The 17612-nt window shown below is 40.7% G+C and overlaps 1 protein-coding gene across 1 annotated transcript in view; it reads right to left on the reverse strand.

Annotated features, from left to right (window-relative positions):
- Positions 1-16196, reverse strand: part of LOC138617860 (A disintegrin and metalloproteinase with thrombospondin motifs 16) — a 50953-nt gene extending 34757 nt beyond the window's left edge. The window contains exons 1-4 of the mRNA XM_069693187.1: positions 15627-16196; positions 15370-15460; positions 12223-12584; positions 2046-2448 (exon numbers count right to left, since the gene is read on the reverse strand). Coding sequence (XP_069549288.1) covers positions 2046-2448; positions 12223-12584; positions 15370-15460; positions 15627-15719 — 949 coding nt within the window. The 5' untranslated portion in view covers positions 15720-16196. The remainder of the gene's footprint in view (positions 1-2045; positions 2449-12222; positions 12585-15369; positions 15461-15626) is intronic.
- Positions 16197-17612: the final 1416 nt, after the last annotated feature.

Genomic DNA, 17612 nt, shown 5'->3' on the forward strand with positions numbered 1-17612 from the left:
CTACAGAAATAAACAATACATGCAACAACATGGGAAAAATTCATATGCTGCAAAGCACATCCATTTTTCTGTAAGTGCAGTCATCTAAAAGATTACAGGGCAGTTTCGTATTCTGTAAACATAACACGATGTTAGATGGATGAAGGCCATTTTGTATTCATTATGAGGAGTAAAACCAATTCAGCTTTCAAACTATCGCTGTTTCAATCACCTTGGCAAACTCTGTCAATAAAGATCATTTTGAATAGTGGCTAACATTATGTCAGTGTGTCATAGATATGATGATTTTTTTTTTTTTTCCAAAGGGAATGCCGTAAATATAAAATATGATTGCAGTGAATTCACAAACGTATTGTGCAGACTTATCAGCTCTTTAGTGAACATGTGACTCAGACACATACCGAATTTGATATTAATATTAAATTCCCAGTTGTGCTGTCTTTAACTCTCCTTCTAAAGCTTGTTTTCCCGGGGAATAAAAGCACCCTCTCACAATCACATTTACACTATGACAAAAGCTCATTATTACACCTACCAATGAAAAAAAACACACCCTAACACTATTGTGGCTTTTGACATTATCACCTTAAATCTTCACGTTTGTGTTTTCGGTTCATCAAAACTTTCACCTGTCACTGTCGGGCCGAGATAAACTATAAAGGCTTGGAAGTTTGCATACAGTATATACTGTAGGCGGAAAGCAGGTGAGTGACCAAAGTGCTTTTTTTGACTAAAACACAGCACAGGTGTTCGTTGATGTCATCTTTTGGAAATTTAAACATGAGCATGTTTTCACAGGGGACAGACAGCTGGGGTTGTGCAGGGTAGATGGCGGTCGTACGAGTCCAATCCCTGCCTGCTGTCTTTCCAATGACCCCCATGACATGAGCAATGTTAACTGATCTAGTGGTAATTTCTTGACAAGAAACATTTGTCACAGTGTGAAGGGGATATATAACATGCTCCCTAACCTTTAACAGGTTAAGTCACAAATGAATTCAAGCAAAAATGTCTATGTAAATTGAGATAATCTTTGTCATCATGAGAAATACAAAATTTCCTCGTAAGGCTTCCTTCCCAAGGGTTAATTTGTCAAGAAAATCCATCCAAATAATAACAATATATTTAAAGCTGAGTCATAGAATGAACAGTCGACATTGTTTTCTTTAACACAAAAGGGGCTAACAATGTGTTAAAAACCACAAGTCAACACAGACTTGTAATGTGGTGTTACTCTGCAAAATGAGGCACAACTGTTGTCCTAACTGCACAGTAAATACTGCACGTGTCAATGCTTGCTGCATACATACGGTGATATTAGCATTATTTGTAGCAATAAATTGCATACGAAAACATATTCTATGAGTGCCGTTTTGATGTTCTCATTACACCAACGAGGCACAACCCTGTGAGGCTGACATGCTAATAGAATTAACCAAGAATGTCAACAAATAGATTTAATGTCACACAATACGTCTTCTTCGTTTCTGTGTGAAGCAGCGAGTGGTGTGAACATTTTTCAAAATGTGGCTTAACCTTAAGTTCAAACTGATAATGTAGTTATATCTGGACATTTTAATATATTATTACAGTACCTCAAAAATTGCAATGTGAGACGTATCTTAGGGTGGGAACATTCTGACTAAAGTGTCAAATGCTATCCATTTTCATTTGAGGGATTGAAAAGGGAAAAAAATACCACTAAACATTTTTCAGAACAAACTGTTACTTAATCAAATTTTAGTTGGTTATAGTAAAAAAAAAAAATTTTTTAAATCCAAAAGGAAATATCCTAGTAGTAGGAGAAGAGATGTTACTGAGGTTAACCTCATAATAAAATCTATTTAAAATGACTTCCTTCATCATCAGTGCAGAAAACGTTCATGCAGTGTTTTATTCCATTACTTCTCTCCATGTCCTCCTTTGTTTGCCTCACGTTTACAGTAGCTGAGCCGTTGCAGGAATGTTTGAGTCACCGAAATGTGAAGAGGAATATGTGTGTGCAGGTTACATGGGGATTAGAATGAGAAATTGCCCTTACATACATTTCTTCCTTCTCCCACAGAAATGTTGCCTCTGCTTCTCCCCGTGTCTGTAGTCGTTGTCGTGGCGATGGCTCCCACGGTGATGACCACCTCCATGATGTGTTGTCTGGTCAGTGTGACTGTTGCTGTTATCATTCCTGTATTGATCTTCATTAACTATGTTGTCGGCGGACTCGGGCTGTGGGTCCACCTGTCTGTGTGATTTGTGATGAGACGAGTCTGCAGATCTCTTCTGAAGCACTCGAGGTCGTTGACCTCTCTGCTCTGTCTGGGAGTCCCTTTCGCTCTTGTAGAGGATGTGCGGCTGGTGACTGGAGGCTGCTGTGAAGTTCTCCCTCTGTGCGAGGCTGCGGGACACCGGTCTCAGGAAGTACTCTGCATCCTGTGTTCGGATCAAACCTGACTAGAGGCAAAACAGAAAGTCCTGTTAGCTTTACAGCACTGGCTCTTGAATTCATTTAACCATAGCTATTCTGATGTTGCACTCACGTTAAGTTGCCTTTACTCGTCATAAAAAGATCCAAAAGAATCATATTTACCTCAATTAAGGGTCCAAACATATGCCATATTTTGAAAGTAAAAAAAAAAGTTCACATTAAAGTTTACATCTACTTTCACAAAACTTCATTAAAGTAGTTTCACTTGTGTTATAAAATATTTAAAAGTGACCCATGGAGTAAAGATGTTCAACACCTTAAAAGCTGGCACTGAAATTAGCCTGGTGGGCTGCAGTCATACATCACAATAATTACTTTACAACAATAACTTTACCCAGCTATTTGTTTAACTGCTCAGTCTGTCACTGTCAGCAATTAGCCAGATCTGACTCTTGGTCACTGCAACCTGACCCCACCAGAATGCTGTGCAGCTCAATTACTGGCTTTGCTTCTTCATGTTCAACATCTGCTTTTGCTGTTCAGGGTCAGCTGTTATCTCAGCAGAATCTAAATAAGACCTGGTCAAATAAAATGGTTTTCAGACAAAAGGGCTGATGGCATCCTTCTTTTAAGTACTACTGTATATAAGCTGCATGCATTTGAAATCTAGCAAATCAAATATTCTTTGAATATTATCTGAATATAATGTCACAAACATATTTTAAAAGTATGTTCTTACATGTTTATGAGTCTCTCTTACTGTTTGAAACTATTGTTATGAAGGGCCACATGAGGCTGAGGGCCTCACTTTAAGTACCAGTGACTTGTACTTTTAATTTTCTGGGATGAGCTCTGGGAAAGCCCATTTTACAGCTCTAGATTTTCAGCATAGTATTTCTCCATTTGACCTTATTGCCTGTCTCTATTTCTGTTCCAAAGAGACATTTTCAGCTTTCATATTCACTAAACGTCTATGAACATAGCAGATTCAGAAACTTGGAGATTATTTCTCTTGCTCTGTGCCACTCTCTTTGTCTGTCCCGGTCTCTGTAAACACGCACCACATCTGCGTTGACAGTCAGCTGGCACGTAGAGTTTGGACTTTAACTGCACTTGGCAGGAACAGTGATTTCCCTAAAATATGTTTAATTGACTGCAGTCTCTGTTTTGTTTTTTCTTTTACTGTGAGTGGAGTGTGAGGTCCTTCGGCAGAAAGAAAGAGACTGACACCATGGCAGGGGTGAGTGTGTGGATATCTGCACGTGAGACAAAAAGCGGAGATAGACAGATAGAAAAACAGGGATTATAAATGTGCATTTGCCTGTGTAAATGTACATATCTATGTGTCTATGTCTTTAATGAGTCTATCTTGCAGATGCAAACCTCTATTGGTGATGTGTCTGATCTTCCTATAATGGTCCTCTGTACCTTTTTTTTTTTTTTTTTTTTTTACTCCTTTCACCATCACTCACTAACCTGGGCCTTTGAATCAGCCACGGATCAGAAAACCAGCAGAGTCCTTGGAAAACGCTGTGGCTGTATAAAGCACTGACTGAAAATGATGAACTCATACAATACAGATGAAAACAAGCCAATACAGATGTTTCAGCTATGACCGTATAGTTTACAGCTTTCAACACGTACTGTGGCAAGGAAAGTTTAAGTATTGTGCATTTGTAGTTGTTCATTATTGGTTCTACAGCAGACAATCTTGCATATCTTTGAAAATGTGATACAAATATTAATATGAACACATTAAACTATCTACATAAAAAAAAAAAAAAAAATCACAACTGTACATCACTTAAGTTTAGGGTCTAACGTTGGGGAATACTTGTTAAAATCCCACTGTCGTACGGCCTTACCACAAGCCAGTGGTGAGCAGTTGTTGCTCACAGGTGTTTCTGATTACAATCTTTTAAGCCATAAAAAAAAAAAAAAAAAAAAAAAAAAAAAAAACATTGCTGCTTTGTAATGAAGTCCTCATACAGTGTGCATGTTTTGCTGCATTGGCAATTCAGTGTTAAAATCCACTAAATTGCTACAGCTCTAGTTTCCGAACAGTCCAGGACAATGTTATAGTACAATGAGACGGCTTGACTACAGATGATTGACTCTAGTTTGCTTTGGGTAATATGAAAAATGAGGGTGGGGGATCAATTATTGAGAAACAGAGAAAGAGGTTTACTGCATTACCACCTTCCTCTGTGGCTTGCCTGCCAGCGGTGAAGAAATATCCCGGTCTGGATTATTGCTTACAATCACATGTGACAACCGGTGCGTGATTCCACATGGCGTCCGCCCAGGCGCGGTGTAATCACAGACAATTGTCAACATTTGGTTCCAAGTCACGGTGAGGCCTTTTGACCTGAACCGTGCTGCTGTGAACCTTCCAAACTTCACATGATAAGTATTTATTCTGTCTGGGTGGGTGGTTGGGGCATTAGTAGAGACCGTGTAAAGAAGTTGTCCTGGGAAAATGTTTCTCCTTATTTAGTTTTAGTCATAATGATTATTTTTGCTCAGCTCATTTCTATGGCAGTAAAATGAGATGGGACAGATAACAAAGAGGAAATACATGACGGAAATAATCGATCACACCTGCAGCCTGTGGACTGGACTGTTTAGTTGGGAGTTGTTTTAGAAACTGTCATGTTCCCATACATATTAAGGATTAGTGTGGAGAGCACATGGTAATCTGGCTGACATACAGTCTTAAAAAGAACTGTGTTCACAGTAAAGCTATCTTCAGAGCTGTATTATTTACAGTCACCATATTTTCAATTAATTCCTGCCAAATATCTTGGCTTTCACTGTTGTTCATATCTGCATATAACACAGCACTAGAACAGCATGCAGATATGTGCTCAACAAACAATTTAAGAATCATGCTGAGGCTGTAATTTCAGAAACTGCAACCTCAGTCAAATCCTTTTTCACAACTCCATTTGTCAACAAGCGAGAACATCATGATAGCTGTGACTACATTTCAAAGCGACAGTGTTCGCTCTTTGACTGACTCTTCTGTCCCTTCCCTTTCAGCACCACATGCATGTGTCTGTACAAGCTGGTCGGTCTTTTCGGCAGCTGTATTTGTTGCATGTTTATTCCTTATTTCCACACATGGGTCTCTATCTCCGAAGGTCCTTGATGAGATTCCAATTCCAGGGTCTCTGAGCAGAGAAGTGATTTATGGAGATGACGACGTGAGCTTACTTTCAGCTACATATTGCCAACTCTCTCTACATGCAGTAGGATGGATACAATATATGCCGTGAAATCGGAGCAAACTGTTTATTTCTATATGATGCTCCACAGGTTGTTGCCAAACTGAGGGTTTTTGTGAGGTCTTCACATGAAAATATTGTCAAAAGCATCTCAAAGCTGAGTCAGGGATGAGCTACTGGTCCGCTTGTGTCTCCAGCTCCCTCATAACAAAAACCATGAGCCACACTCCACACATCCCCCCGTCTCCCCTCATCTACATCTGCTGTCACATTGACTGACAGGTCTGTTTCTCTTCAAGACAGATCATTGCCTCTAATTGTTAAACAAAGGCTGTCTTTATGTATTTTGGCCTGTTTAAGACTGTTCAATCCAGATGTTGATGTTGTAATATTTAACTTGTGCTGGTAGGCTCGGTTGTTCTAAAATATTGTAATTTTATATGGAGTGCAAAGAAAAAGTTTTTGTTTGTACATAGAAACCAGATTGGGAAATTGTACCCTTTGTACAATGAATTCAAAATGTGTCTGCATCCTCTTTGTCTTCCTGAGCATGAGAGCCAACAAACCCTACAGATCATGAAGTCTTTAGTTTGTAAATGTTTCAGTCTTTATGCCTTGTTGTACACAAAACAACATGCATCTGCAGTTTTCTTTCAGTGTGTACATGCAGGCCACTATATTAGGAGATTAGGTCACATTAGAGTATTTCCCAAATAGCCAAAGTCATCAGATTACACACTGCACTCTATGAGGTGCAAATAGCAGTCATAAAATGCTGAAACACTACTTGGGAGGGCGCAAACAGCTGGACGCTCTGAAGTCAGACTCATCCAGACAAGCAGCGACAGGAATGGGGATGGGCGGGTTAAAAAACACGAGGAAAAACGGAAATGAGGGGGGAAGCATTCAGTGCATTACAAGGTGCACCTGACTGTGAGCAGTATTATGGTTCTCTTTTTTTTATTTCTTTACCGCTCTTTAACTTGCTCTCCCTAATGGGATGGAGACTGAAAACCAACTATACACACTTACACATATTCTATATGTTTTTAATGAAGCAAGTGAGAAGTATGTGTGAGAGTTAAGACTGTTTCATGTTGTATAGTCAGATAAACAGCAATCCAAGAATTTAAGTATAAAAGGAAAACAAGTGGAGAGTTTGTCATCTCAAATCTGTTCCTCTATAGCATTAACAATCCCTCTTTTGACAGACCAAAGGGCTGCAATCATTTATGCTGTGATAATTTATTGTGTTTGGTACATGAAAACTGATTCCATAAAGGTTACATGTTTTAGCAGCTGAAGACAGTGACTCAAACTTTGGCTTTGGGTTGACAGAGTTTACTGAAAAATTGGGACTGATACTATGACGTTAGATTTCAGCACAAGTCACTGTTCTTTAATCGATTTGAGATTTCCAGTTTATCCAGAACACATTAAACAAACTGGATGTCTATCGGTTTAAAAAAAATATATTCCAAACTGACCTAAATTCATCTCATCTGTTTATGATTCTGTACCTAATGTACTTTGTATGACATGAGTGATGTTAGCAGATGATAAAACTGGTGACAATCCTTTCTGATAATTTGATGTTCCTTATGTTGAAAATTGATGATAAAAACCTGCCAAGACCACACTCTGTGCTTTTCAAAGATTCATCACATCAGTAGACCATCCCTCATATATTCTTGGAAATCCCAGAGGTGGGACGAGTGCGCAGTATTCTATTATTACCACTACTACAAGGCCTGAGGCGAGAAACACACCCGTCCTTTTACAAGAGGAAAACACATGCCTTCCAATTGATTTGTAGAAGTGGGACGTTTAGAATTTCCCTTTGATATGTGTGCTTCACAAATCAGAGTAAAAATTTGATTCGACAAACACATGAAACACAGGGACAACGAAGTACATCTAGAGGCAAAAATAGACACATACAGACCTAGAGATGTCCCTCTATTAATAAAACATTATTGGTGTTATGTAATAGTTAGAGAGGCAAATTCAAAAGACAAAAAATAATACATAAAAAAGTCCAAGATGTGCAGCAGTCTGAGGCTACCATTCTTTTGAGAAAGGCTTCATAAGACAAAGACATTACTGCAATGGTGATGTGCCACCATGTTGTCTCATGTTCAGTCTTTGAAGTTAGCAGGTGGCTGCTTCCAGCTTGTGGTTTGTTGATAGCCTACTCTCACTGGACTAACTGAGGAACTAAGCATCTGAAGTCATGCTTTCGGCAATGAGGCTGTTCTTACCGTGCGTTCAATTTGAACTGGAATGTTGGAATTTCAGAGTTTCTTGAGGGAAATTCAACTGGAGCGAATCAAGAAGTCAGATTTCTGACTCTGTAGGCTGGAAAAACCTCACCAACCCTGATCTCAAAATCTAAGAAGGTGGTTCAATAGTAGTGAAAGATAATGAATACTGCGTACCAGCTCTTCTGTCTTATTTGTGTCTCATTAAGTTAGTTGTTCACACAGTCCTAATCTTTCTCAGTCAACCTGTTGCTACAGTGCTTGTGTGCGCAAAATACTGCTTAATGCATTCTTACCAACTGGTACACAATGGGTAACAATGTCTGACCTAGCTTTTCTAACTTATATATATATATATATATATATATATATATATATTTGCTGACTGCACTGGACACAAAATAGCTGACAATTGAGGCTGATGATCTGTGAGTGGTAGAAGCACACATTTTCAATTTTGACCTGATGATTGCAGTAAAAGAGAGGTTAAGTGATGATCAAAGTCAGTAGAATTTATCTTTTTATTTCAGCTTGGACCAAAATAATGGTCATCCCCTGCTGAGTCCATGGCTAAAAATTACACAAGATGCCATTTACAGGGGGAAAATAATGATTCATGGGACCAGACTGAAACAATGTCTGCACAGCTCACCCCTCAACACCCTCACCTCCATAAAAGCCAGACTAAAGCGTATTATGCTGCAGCATAAAGTCGACAGAGGAGGAACTGTTTTATGATCTCCCCTACCACATATGTGTGTGACTGCGTAGTATGAAACCATTTGGCAGGTGAACAGTGCAGTTGGAAGGATTGGCCTGCTACTTTTATTCCACCGATTCTTTGCTTGTAAGTAACATATTTTTATGGTTGATCTCCCTACTGTCATCAAAGCACGGCTAACCTTATATAGGCTGCCAGAAGAGGAGAGTTGAAAAGGCAACCTCCACACAGGCTTTACAACATTACACTCCCTACAAGGGGGTTTTCAGCACTTCAAAATGCCAGAGACGGAACAATGACCCTTCCAGCCTTAATCTCTACATCTCCCTTTTTCGCTCTGATCTTACTTTATCTTGCTCTTTGCATCTATCAGCCAGCCTGAAAAACCCTAACATGCAGGCTGTGTAAGTCACGCTAAATGCAGATGGGTAATGTTAATTTCTCAAAAGCATGACAGAGCAAACAAGGGTGATGAAATGGTCTCATCTAAGCTGTCTCATGCTGCAGTTGGGGGCCAGGTGCCGTGTTCCTCTGGTCAATATTTACCCATTGCCTGCCATATAGGAAACTGGGCAAAGTGCAAGGCCTGTCATTAGCCTTCAGGTGACCTAGTTACCAAATTTTGACCAGTCGTATATAACATCTGAAGCACACAAAACTTGTGTGAATATTGTACATACACACACAGTTGTGTTTCCGTCACTTCAGAGGACATTACATTGACTTACATTTATTTCCTGGAGATTGACTCTGACTCGAAACACTACTTGCCAAATCCTAACACTTTCCCTAAAACTCAACCTAAACATAACCTTAAAGCCACCAAACCATCTTCATACTAAAATGTAATCATTTAAATTATGGGGATTTTCTTTTTGTCCCCAGAATTAGGTCCAACAATTTCCTCACAACATGAATAAAAACACACACATGCACAACAGTCAAAAAAAAATTATCAAGGAAATACTTTTCAATCATAAAACCAATTTGGAATAATAGGTCTAAATAAAATATAGCCTAATACAATTTTAATTGTAGAAAGGAATATCAAAACTCTGACTGTCTTTGAGGAAGTGTTGTGAAAATGTACATTGGTTCAAATATATTCTTCAGTGCAAAATAAGCATTTTTGAAAAATGGGAAGTATCTTTATCTTTCCCTGGGAGTCTAAATACCTTTGTCTGCTAATATTCCTTCGAAGTTCCCTAATTCACATCAGAAAAAGTCAAATTCCCATTGATGCACTGACCCAGTCCGTTGTAGCTAGCCACAGCCGTGAGAACCACATTTACAGTCTCTGCAACCCTGGACCTTTTGGCTGAATCTTTTATTGGGATCTGGTCTGAAATGCAGACACACACACACACACACACACACACACACACACACACACACACACACACACACACACACACACACACACACACACACACACACACACACACACACACACACACACACACACACACACACACACACACACACACACACACACACAGAGAGAGAGAGAGAAGAAGAAGAAGAATCCCTGGAGATGTGCCATTCTCTGTCTGTAGTTATAGAGGGCAATTCTCAGACACAGCAGTGGTCTTCTACAATGGAAATACAAACAGCGAGATGGCAAAAACGGGCCTGGAATTTTATTATAATTAAAGAAGACCAAAAAGTCACACTAAAGAAAAAATGTCTTCATATTAGCTTTTAAAGCTTTTGTTCTTAAAACTGTGAAAAGACAGCAAATATGAAGGAATATTTATTTTCTTTAGATGCGAATCGTATAGACCATTGGCCTGAATGCTCTTAATTACCGTTATTTTAAAACTGTTACTGCAAGACTGCACCGATGTTAAACAAACAAGGAACACTACAGATGTCTCTGCTTGCGACCCAGTCGCTGTCTTCAGTGATTGGTGAGTTGTGACTGAGAGGTTTATGTTTGTATTCATAAAGTCCTTTGTTCCCTAGTCCAGACTGCTTAGATGGCTAGTATAACACTTGGGGTCTTAGGGTGGAGCTGCCTCACTTCAGCTTACTTAATGTCATTCTTACAATAATGTTTTCTTTATGTTCATGCAGTAGAAGAGGACCACCAAGACAAAAATTGAAATGATGCCAGCATTCTCCGCAGAACACAAACCACTTGAGGGGGTATAAATACAATTTGTCCACTTAGCAATATTAGCCTAAATAATATGATAATAACTTTTATCCAGGACAAGATTGATCTATCACACAAAAACAAATAAAAAGAAAACAAAAATGACTCCCCAAAAGGCAGTAGAACAAGCACAGCGCTAGTCAGCGACCTAACACAAATACAACCTGTGCTGCTGATCATCTCAACACCAATAAATCAGTTTTGGACGTGGATATCAGCTTACTAATTGTGTTGCTTTAAGTATGTTGTATATCAACATTGCGTTCACTGACAAGTTAGCTTGCAACCCAGTTGCCATCCATTCAAATGTTAGCATCTAACCCTTCCTTGTCAGACCATTCGCTTAAATAAGATTTGCTGTCTGTTCTGATTTGTACATATTTTCATTTCACTTTTTTTCCCAGTGCCAGCAGCACATTTGCAAAAGTTACTACTCTCGAGTTGAACCCCAAACAAAAACCCATGCAAAGTGGGACAAACAGTATACGATGTGCTAAATAAGATAAGAAGGCATATTTGGCTTGCATGTTTTTTTTAGGATTTCCCTGGTTTACAGACCAAACATGATGCAGAGTTCACTGGCCTGACTTTTCCAACCATTAGTTATTCATTAGCTGATTTAGGCAATATACATGAATGAGTTCAAAACTAATGATGCACGACAGACTGGATGAAGAAACCCCTGTGCGCGGCTCAGGCAGTGGGTTTTTAAGTTGACTTAAATGGAATACAAGCCAGTTTTCTGACCATAGCAGATGGACAATGCACTAAGTCACACACTGGGTGAAAGGCAGCCTCACAGAATCATACTGAAAGAGCTAACTGATGACAGTCATGATGTGTCAAAAAAAAAGGACAGTGTCTCACAATGAAATAATTGTAGTTCGATCTAGATTTACTGGCTGGCTTTAATCGGTTTTTTTTCCTCCTTTCATCCTTCTTTCCCCTCTCAGTTGTTTCTTTTAGCTCGGTGTCTGATTGGTATCTGGGGGTCTAATATGCCCTGACCCTAAATTATAGAACATTATGTTTTTACGTTTTGAGTTACTTAGCTCTTCTCAGTCTGAGTGTTAATTTAGTGTTTTCTAAATGCTGAGTTGAAATCCAGAAAGGGTCATTGACCTCTCCCTTTCACTCTCTCTAGTTTTCAGCATGACAAGAGCCCTGACACCCTGTGTTTATATTATCAGGGGTCCCAGGATGAGTCAAACATCTTTGTCTCCCAGGCTCAAGATTTCTTCTAAGTCAGGGAGTGCAATTAAAGTTCTCGCTGATCAATCTAGATGCTTCCAAAAATAAAATCAAATAAAATGAGCTGACCCTGAACTCCTTTTTAATGACCCAAAGACACACACACCAACCCAGATGTATCTACTCCCTTTGTCTCATCCAAACCCCTCCTGCAACCTGACTCTGTGCATGTTCAGACTCACCATTCCCATGCATGTGGACAGTGCCACAGAGGAGTTGACGCTCGACCTCAGCGACCCCCGGTAAAAGCAGAGGTCGTCCGGGTGGTAAGCCCTTAGGCTCTTGGTGCTGTTCTTTCCCAGGACCTGGATGGTGAATCCAGGTGCGATCAGGCTCTCGGAGGCGTCCCTCAGCTCCATGTGGAAGTCCTGCCCCAAGCCGCTCAGACGGAAGTGAACTGTTTCACTGCTGCTGCTGTCTGTGTTTGGTGAGCCTGCATCTGGGTTCAGGGATCTGCGTCGCCTACTGCGCTGATGGTGGGCGATTTCATGAGAGATGTAAACACCTTGGTGGTTGACTTCATATGGAGATACAATCTCATATTCTGGTGTTAAAAATGACAGGGAGAGAAAAACAGAAAATATGGAGATTATTTGGTGATTGCAAATTTTGAAGCAAAGTGAAACACTGAATTTAAATGCAATCAGAACACACACACACACACAAAGTATCCAGTTTAAAGGTAAAATATACTCCTTTGATATGGTTATAGTAAATATAGAGTTGTAATGGGTTTAACAGTCGGAGTGGGAGATTGCTAAGGTCAAACTGTATATATCAGATGTCAGAGACTATATTTTTGACCATATATTGTCGATGCAGCTTGGCAGAAATAAAACACATTGTCCTTGTGGTCAGTCTGTACTAATTTGATATGTCATCACTGTTCATTGTGATATACTGCACACTGTGTCAGCGGCTGTCTCAGCTGCATCATGAACTGAATAAAAACTAGAACCTCTTCCTTTCCTTTGTAGGTTCTCCTTGACCTGTCTCATACTTTTGCTGGCAGGGTCAAGAAAGAGTTACAAGAAAAGGAAGGGATCAAGACAATTCCAACGCAGGCCTTTTGAGTGGAGAGTGAATCATCTTTGACCTGGTGTTTTACTACAGTTTTTTTTTTTTTACTACAAGCTGGATAACTGCAGGTCATAAAGGGAGATGTGGCAGGTCGCAGGCCTGGCCTCTTGGTCCACTTAAATGTCTAATGGCACTGTGGTCACAGAAACTAATGGGCCATCCTGAAAAGGTCAAATCAAAAGTAGCTGAGTCCTTGAGTTGCACCAAAATTGCTTTTCCAGAGGACATCATGACAGTCGAAACTGCTTCTGCTCATCCTAGGAGTGAGAAAGGCCTGGCCTACTAAACAGAGGACATCCTGTGTGAGAAATGAAGCACATGTACGCTTTAAAAGTTTAGATGCATTGCCAGATTTGAGAGATAATGCCTCTTAATGTACACAAAATGTTTAACATGTGTTAATACGTGCACTATTTCTTCTGTATTTATGACTATATCACCATGGTGTGGGATCACTCACACTATCACACACTTTGAACCTTTTGCTCTTCATACATTTGGGTCTGTGCGTAACCAGTATGCAAATCAACATAACAGCATCATGGTGGATTTTGTTACAGTGTCGTCATGGCCATTGCAAATATGTTCAGTCCAGCTATTGAAGTATGATATGGTCTCACTTTTTTAGGTTGAAGTTCATGGGAATAACAGCATCCTCACATATACAGTCAACAAGAGTCAGTTACTGTACAGGATGACCTGCTTTAGCAAGCCTTGATAATGAGTATATATAGCATGGAGACAGACATGTTTTGGCAGTGGGAGAAACACGCAGGGCGGCAGACAGTATGTCATCAGTGGCAGTGTGAATGCCTCAACTTGGTTATTTGGTGCATCCTAAAGGCTGACTATCCACAACACGGCGCTCATTAGCAGATGCATTTATTTAAAGCACCTTGCTTTACTATAACCGCATGTGTTTTAGCATGGGTGGTCACAGTGGTAAGCAAACCTCCAACCCTTGAAGTGTTAGCGACGTAATCGATCTAAAAGTTACAGGACTGCAAAGTGCAAACACATACCGCAAGTCTCAGGCAATATCTGTGCAGACACCAAAGCACTTAGCCAAAACCAGAAAAGGGTCTTCTGTCTTTGCGGCTTTGTCCACCTCCCCCCAGCACACACACACTAGTTAACTGTCCCACCCTAAGTCAAAAAACAGCTGCAATGACCCATGTCTGACAGTATACAAACAAAGAGTCTGCGGGAACAGAACACACACACACACACACACACACACACACACACACACACACACACACACACACACACACACACACACACACACACACACACACACACACACACACACACACACACACACACACACACACACACACACACACACACACTTTCTGCTGGACTGAGACAAGATCCTGCAGTTGGTTTAGTGGCTCCTGAGTGCCATTAGCACTGATAGGGGCTTTAACCAGTGGGGGCCTTGGCTTAAATTTAACAAAAGATGGAACATATGAATTCTATCCTCGCCCATATGGTTGTATGAATGATAAACACATTAACATTGACAAGTAGTTGTTGACGCACTGGCTGTGAGATGATCACCATTCACTTATGTTTTCAGATCATCTCCACATGTGCCGCAGTGAAAAGAGTTTTGATGTTTGCTTTGTTCATTTGAATGTGCTTTCCCTGGTAACAACAACAAAAAGATCTGGAGGAGAATGCACAGCCAAAGAAGTTGCTGACTCAGCACACCGCATGCAATTGTTAGATCCACAAAACAAAGAAGACATGAAAGCCTCAACTGCTCACACTAATAATTCCATCAGTGCATCCTCATTAAGGACTTTGTTCACTTCCCAGAGCTATTTTCAATATTCAGTAATCAGATGAATGTCATAAACTATGTTGATACTTTAAGCTTATTCTTGTTCAAGGGCTTCACAAATTAATAATTCCTTCGGGGTAGCGTCAAAAAAAAAGTGAAATTAGTTTTGCAAAATTTTGCTGTGGACCCCAGTTAGACATTCACTGCTGCTGCACACTGGCGACTCTGTGTCAGGGTGTAGGTCGCCCCCCAGCGGTGAAGAGAGCTACCATACAGCGCAGGTGAGCAAAGGTCGATGCTGCTGGTCGTTTGAGGGATGCAGCGAACAGCTTTAGTTTTGATATTATTGCGCCAAATACCATAACGGGCAAAATCATAATGCATTCAACCAACCTGAAAACTTCCATAACAGTCGCAGAAACAGTCGTGACATCTGACTGACATTTGAAAAGTGACCTACCTGTGTGTTGAGGTAAATTGAGAGATCGTAGCAGAACCGATGCGTCTTGGTGATATTGAGGACTGTCAGCACCATTATTCAAAAGTATGCTCTGTAAAGAAGAAAGTGCAAATGTGAATTGGTTTGTGTGTTCTGCAAATTATCTCGGAAAATGATCCTCACTCGGCACTTTGTCATGTCAAGTGTTGATAACTTTATGAGCTCCACGTGCATGTGCGTGCAGGCGCATGCGGGGATTGTCACTACAACAGACTTACTTTGCTCAGTGAGAAAAAACAAAAAAGGTGGAAAAAGAGCAACGACCGCGTCCAGTTTCTCCACTCTGCGCAAGAAAAGCGCAACAAAGCCATGTCTGTGGATCCACTCTGACGCGTGAGCCACTTTCCAGCAGTACAAAGGACTTAAATAAACCAGTCCAACAGCGGCAGTGGCGGCAATGGTTCTGCTTGTGATGACTGAAGCATCAACGAGTTTCAGATGCAGGCTTCTTCAGTTCCGCCACTTTGGTCTCCATTCATTTCCATGCGCAGTATCCAGATGCGGTAAATTGCTCGAGCTCAGGTCATCTCTCCCGGCAAGTCATTTTCCTTTTTTCCACTCAGCTCGACAACAATCCAAAATTCCCTCTCTCTCTCTCTCTCTCTCTCTCTCTCTCTCTCTCTCTCTCTCTCTCTCTCTCTCTCTCTCTCTCTCTCTCTCTCTCTCTCTCTCTGTCACAGACGCTCACTCTGCTGCTCTCTCTCTCTCTCTTTCTCTCTTTCTACCCAGTGACCCCCGCGGACCATTTCCATTTTGACCCCCAATGAAACCACGTGATCGTCTTAAATAGGCGCGTCTCGTCTTGGCAATGGCAGACTTCTGTGAACGTCGCAGTGAGTCTCTCTGGGGAGCCTGCTGAGGGAGCTCTGAACACAAGACAGTGTGTGTGTGTGTGTGTGTGTGTGTGTGTGTGTGTGTGTGTGTGTGTGTGTGTGTGTGTGTGTGTGTGTGTGTGTGTGTGTGTGTGTGTGTGTGTGTGTGTGAGAGGGGGGTGGGGTGGATTCAGCCTGTAGCCAATCACACGTGACACCTGTGTTGCGAGATGGGGTTTGTATCCATTTCTCAACATGCAGAGGAGGACCAGGGTCAGTGTGTGATAAAAAAAAAATTTAAAAAAACTAGAAAACTAGAAAACCTATCTTTTGTAGCTTGCAGGGTGTACAGTATCACATTTCCTCCTGACACAGACTTTAAGAGGACGACAATAAATGTTTGTTCCACATCACGTCGTTAAAAAACAATGTATTTTAAAGTATGAAAGTGCTTATATGAATTCAGCCTTCTGTATCTTGTAGCTCAAATATGATCTGCGGATTACACCCTGGAGCAGGTAATCAGTAATTTGTGATGCTTTACAGTCTGAAATTTAACCTCTGACCCCGTTTAATCCGCCCGTCATTCTCCCATCTCTCCCGTATTCCGCAGCTGCACTGATAGGCAGCATGCCCACATTTCTTAACTCCCCGCAATCGTCCATAGAAGTGCTGAGGAGTGTGGGAGCCAATGGATCAGGGAGCGCTTTGTTTCATATTCTGGAGCATTTCATCCTCCCCAAAAGAAAACCAGATGAGATTTCTGCTGTGCGGCAGTAGAAATAAATGTGTGACGGTTTACGGAATGATCTTTTTGGCACGAAGTCAGTATATCTGCATCAGAGTGAAAGGAATCAGAGGTGATTCCTTTCACTCTGATGCAGCCTGTGGAACAGAGGCTGTAAAGTATTTCTGCATATGGTTTCTTTGATTTCTACTCAGCTCAGCCATGCAGACAAGGTGTTTTCGTAAAATAAATGGGATTAAATCAGAGCATCTCATTGTTTTATCAAATTAAGAAGTATTTTGTTCACATACAATTCGGTAACATATAATGGGTCTTCGCGACAGAAACTCTGATATCTACAAATTCATATATGTTTGGTGTCCGGCACAGTAAATAGATAGAGATATGGAAACAAAACCCCGGTATAGCCTTTCAGCTATCCAGAAAAGTGATGAGAAAAGACCTCTATGACAAATTGCACACAGCAATGAATGCTTGAGGAACAGAAGCTAACCCACGACTGGGACAGGACTTCAGCTCTCTGCAACACTCGGTCTTGAGGGTTTGTTTCCCAACGAACAAGGTGTTTTCTGCTTCCTCAAGATGGTCTGTGACATGTTCAATTAGCAATAATGCCACACACTAAGGATGTATCTGTTTTGAAT

The sequence above is a fragment of the Brachyistius frenatus genome, unplaced genomic scaffold (assembly GCF_029030835.1).
Source record: "Brachyistius frenatus isolate BFR_SWC_R1_liver_20210118 unplaced genomic scaffold, ASM2903083v1 Contig_14, whole genome shotgun sequence".
NCBI lineage: Eukaryota > Metazoa > Chordata > Actinopteri > Embiotocidae > Brachyistius > Brachyistius frenatus.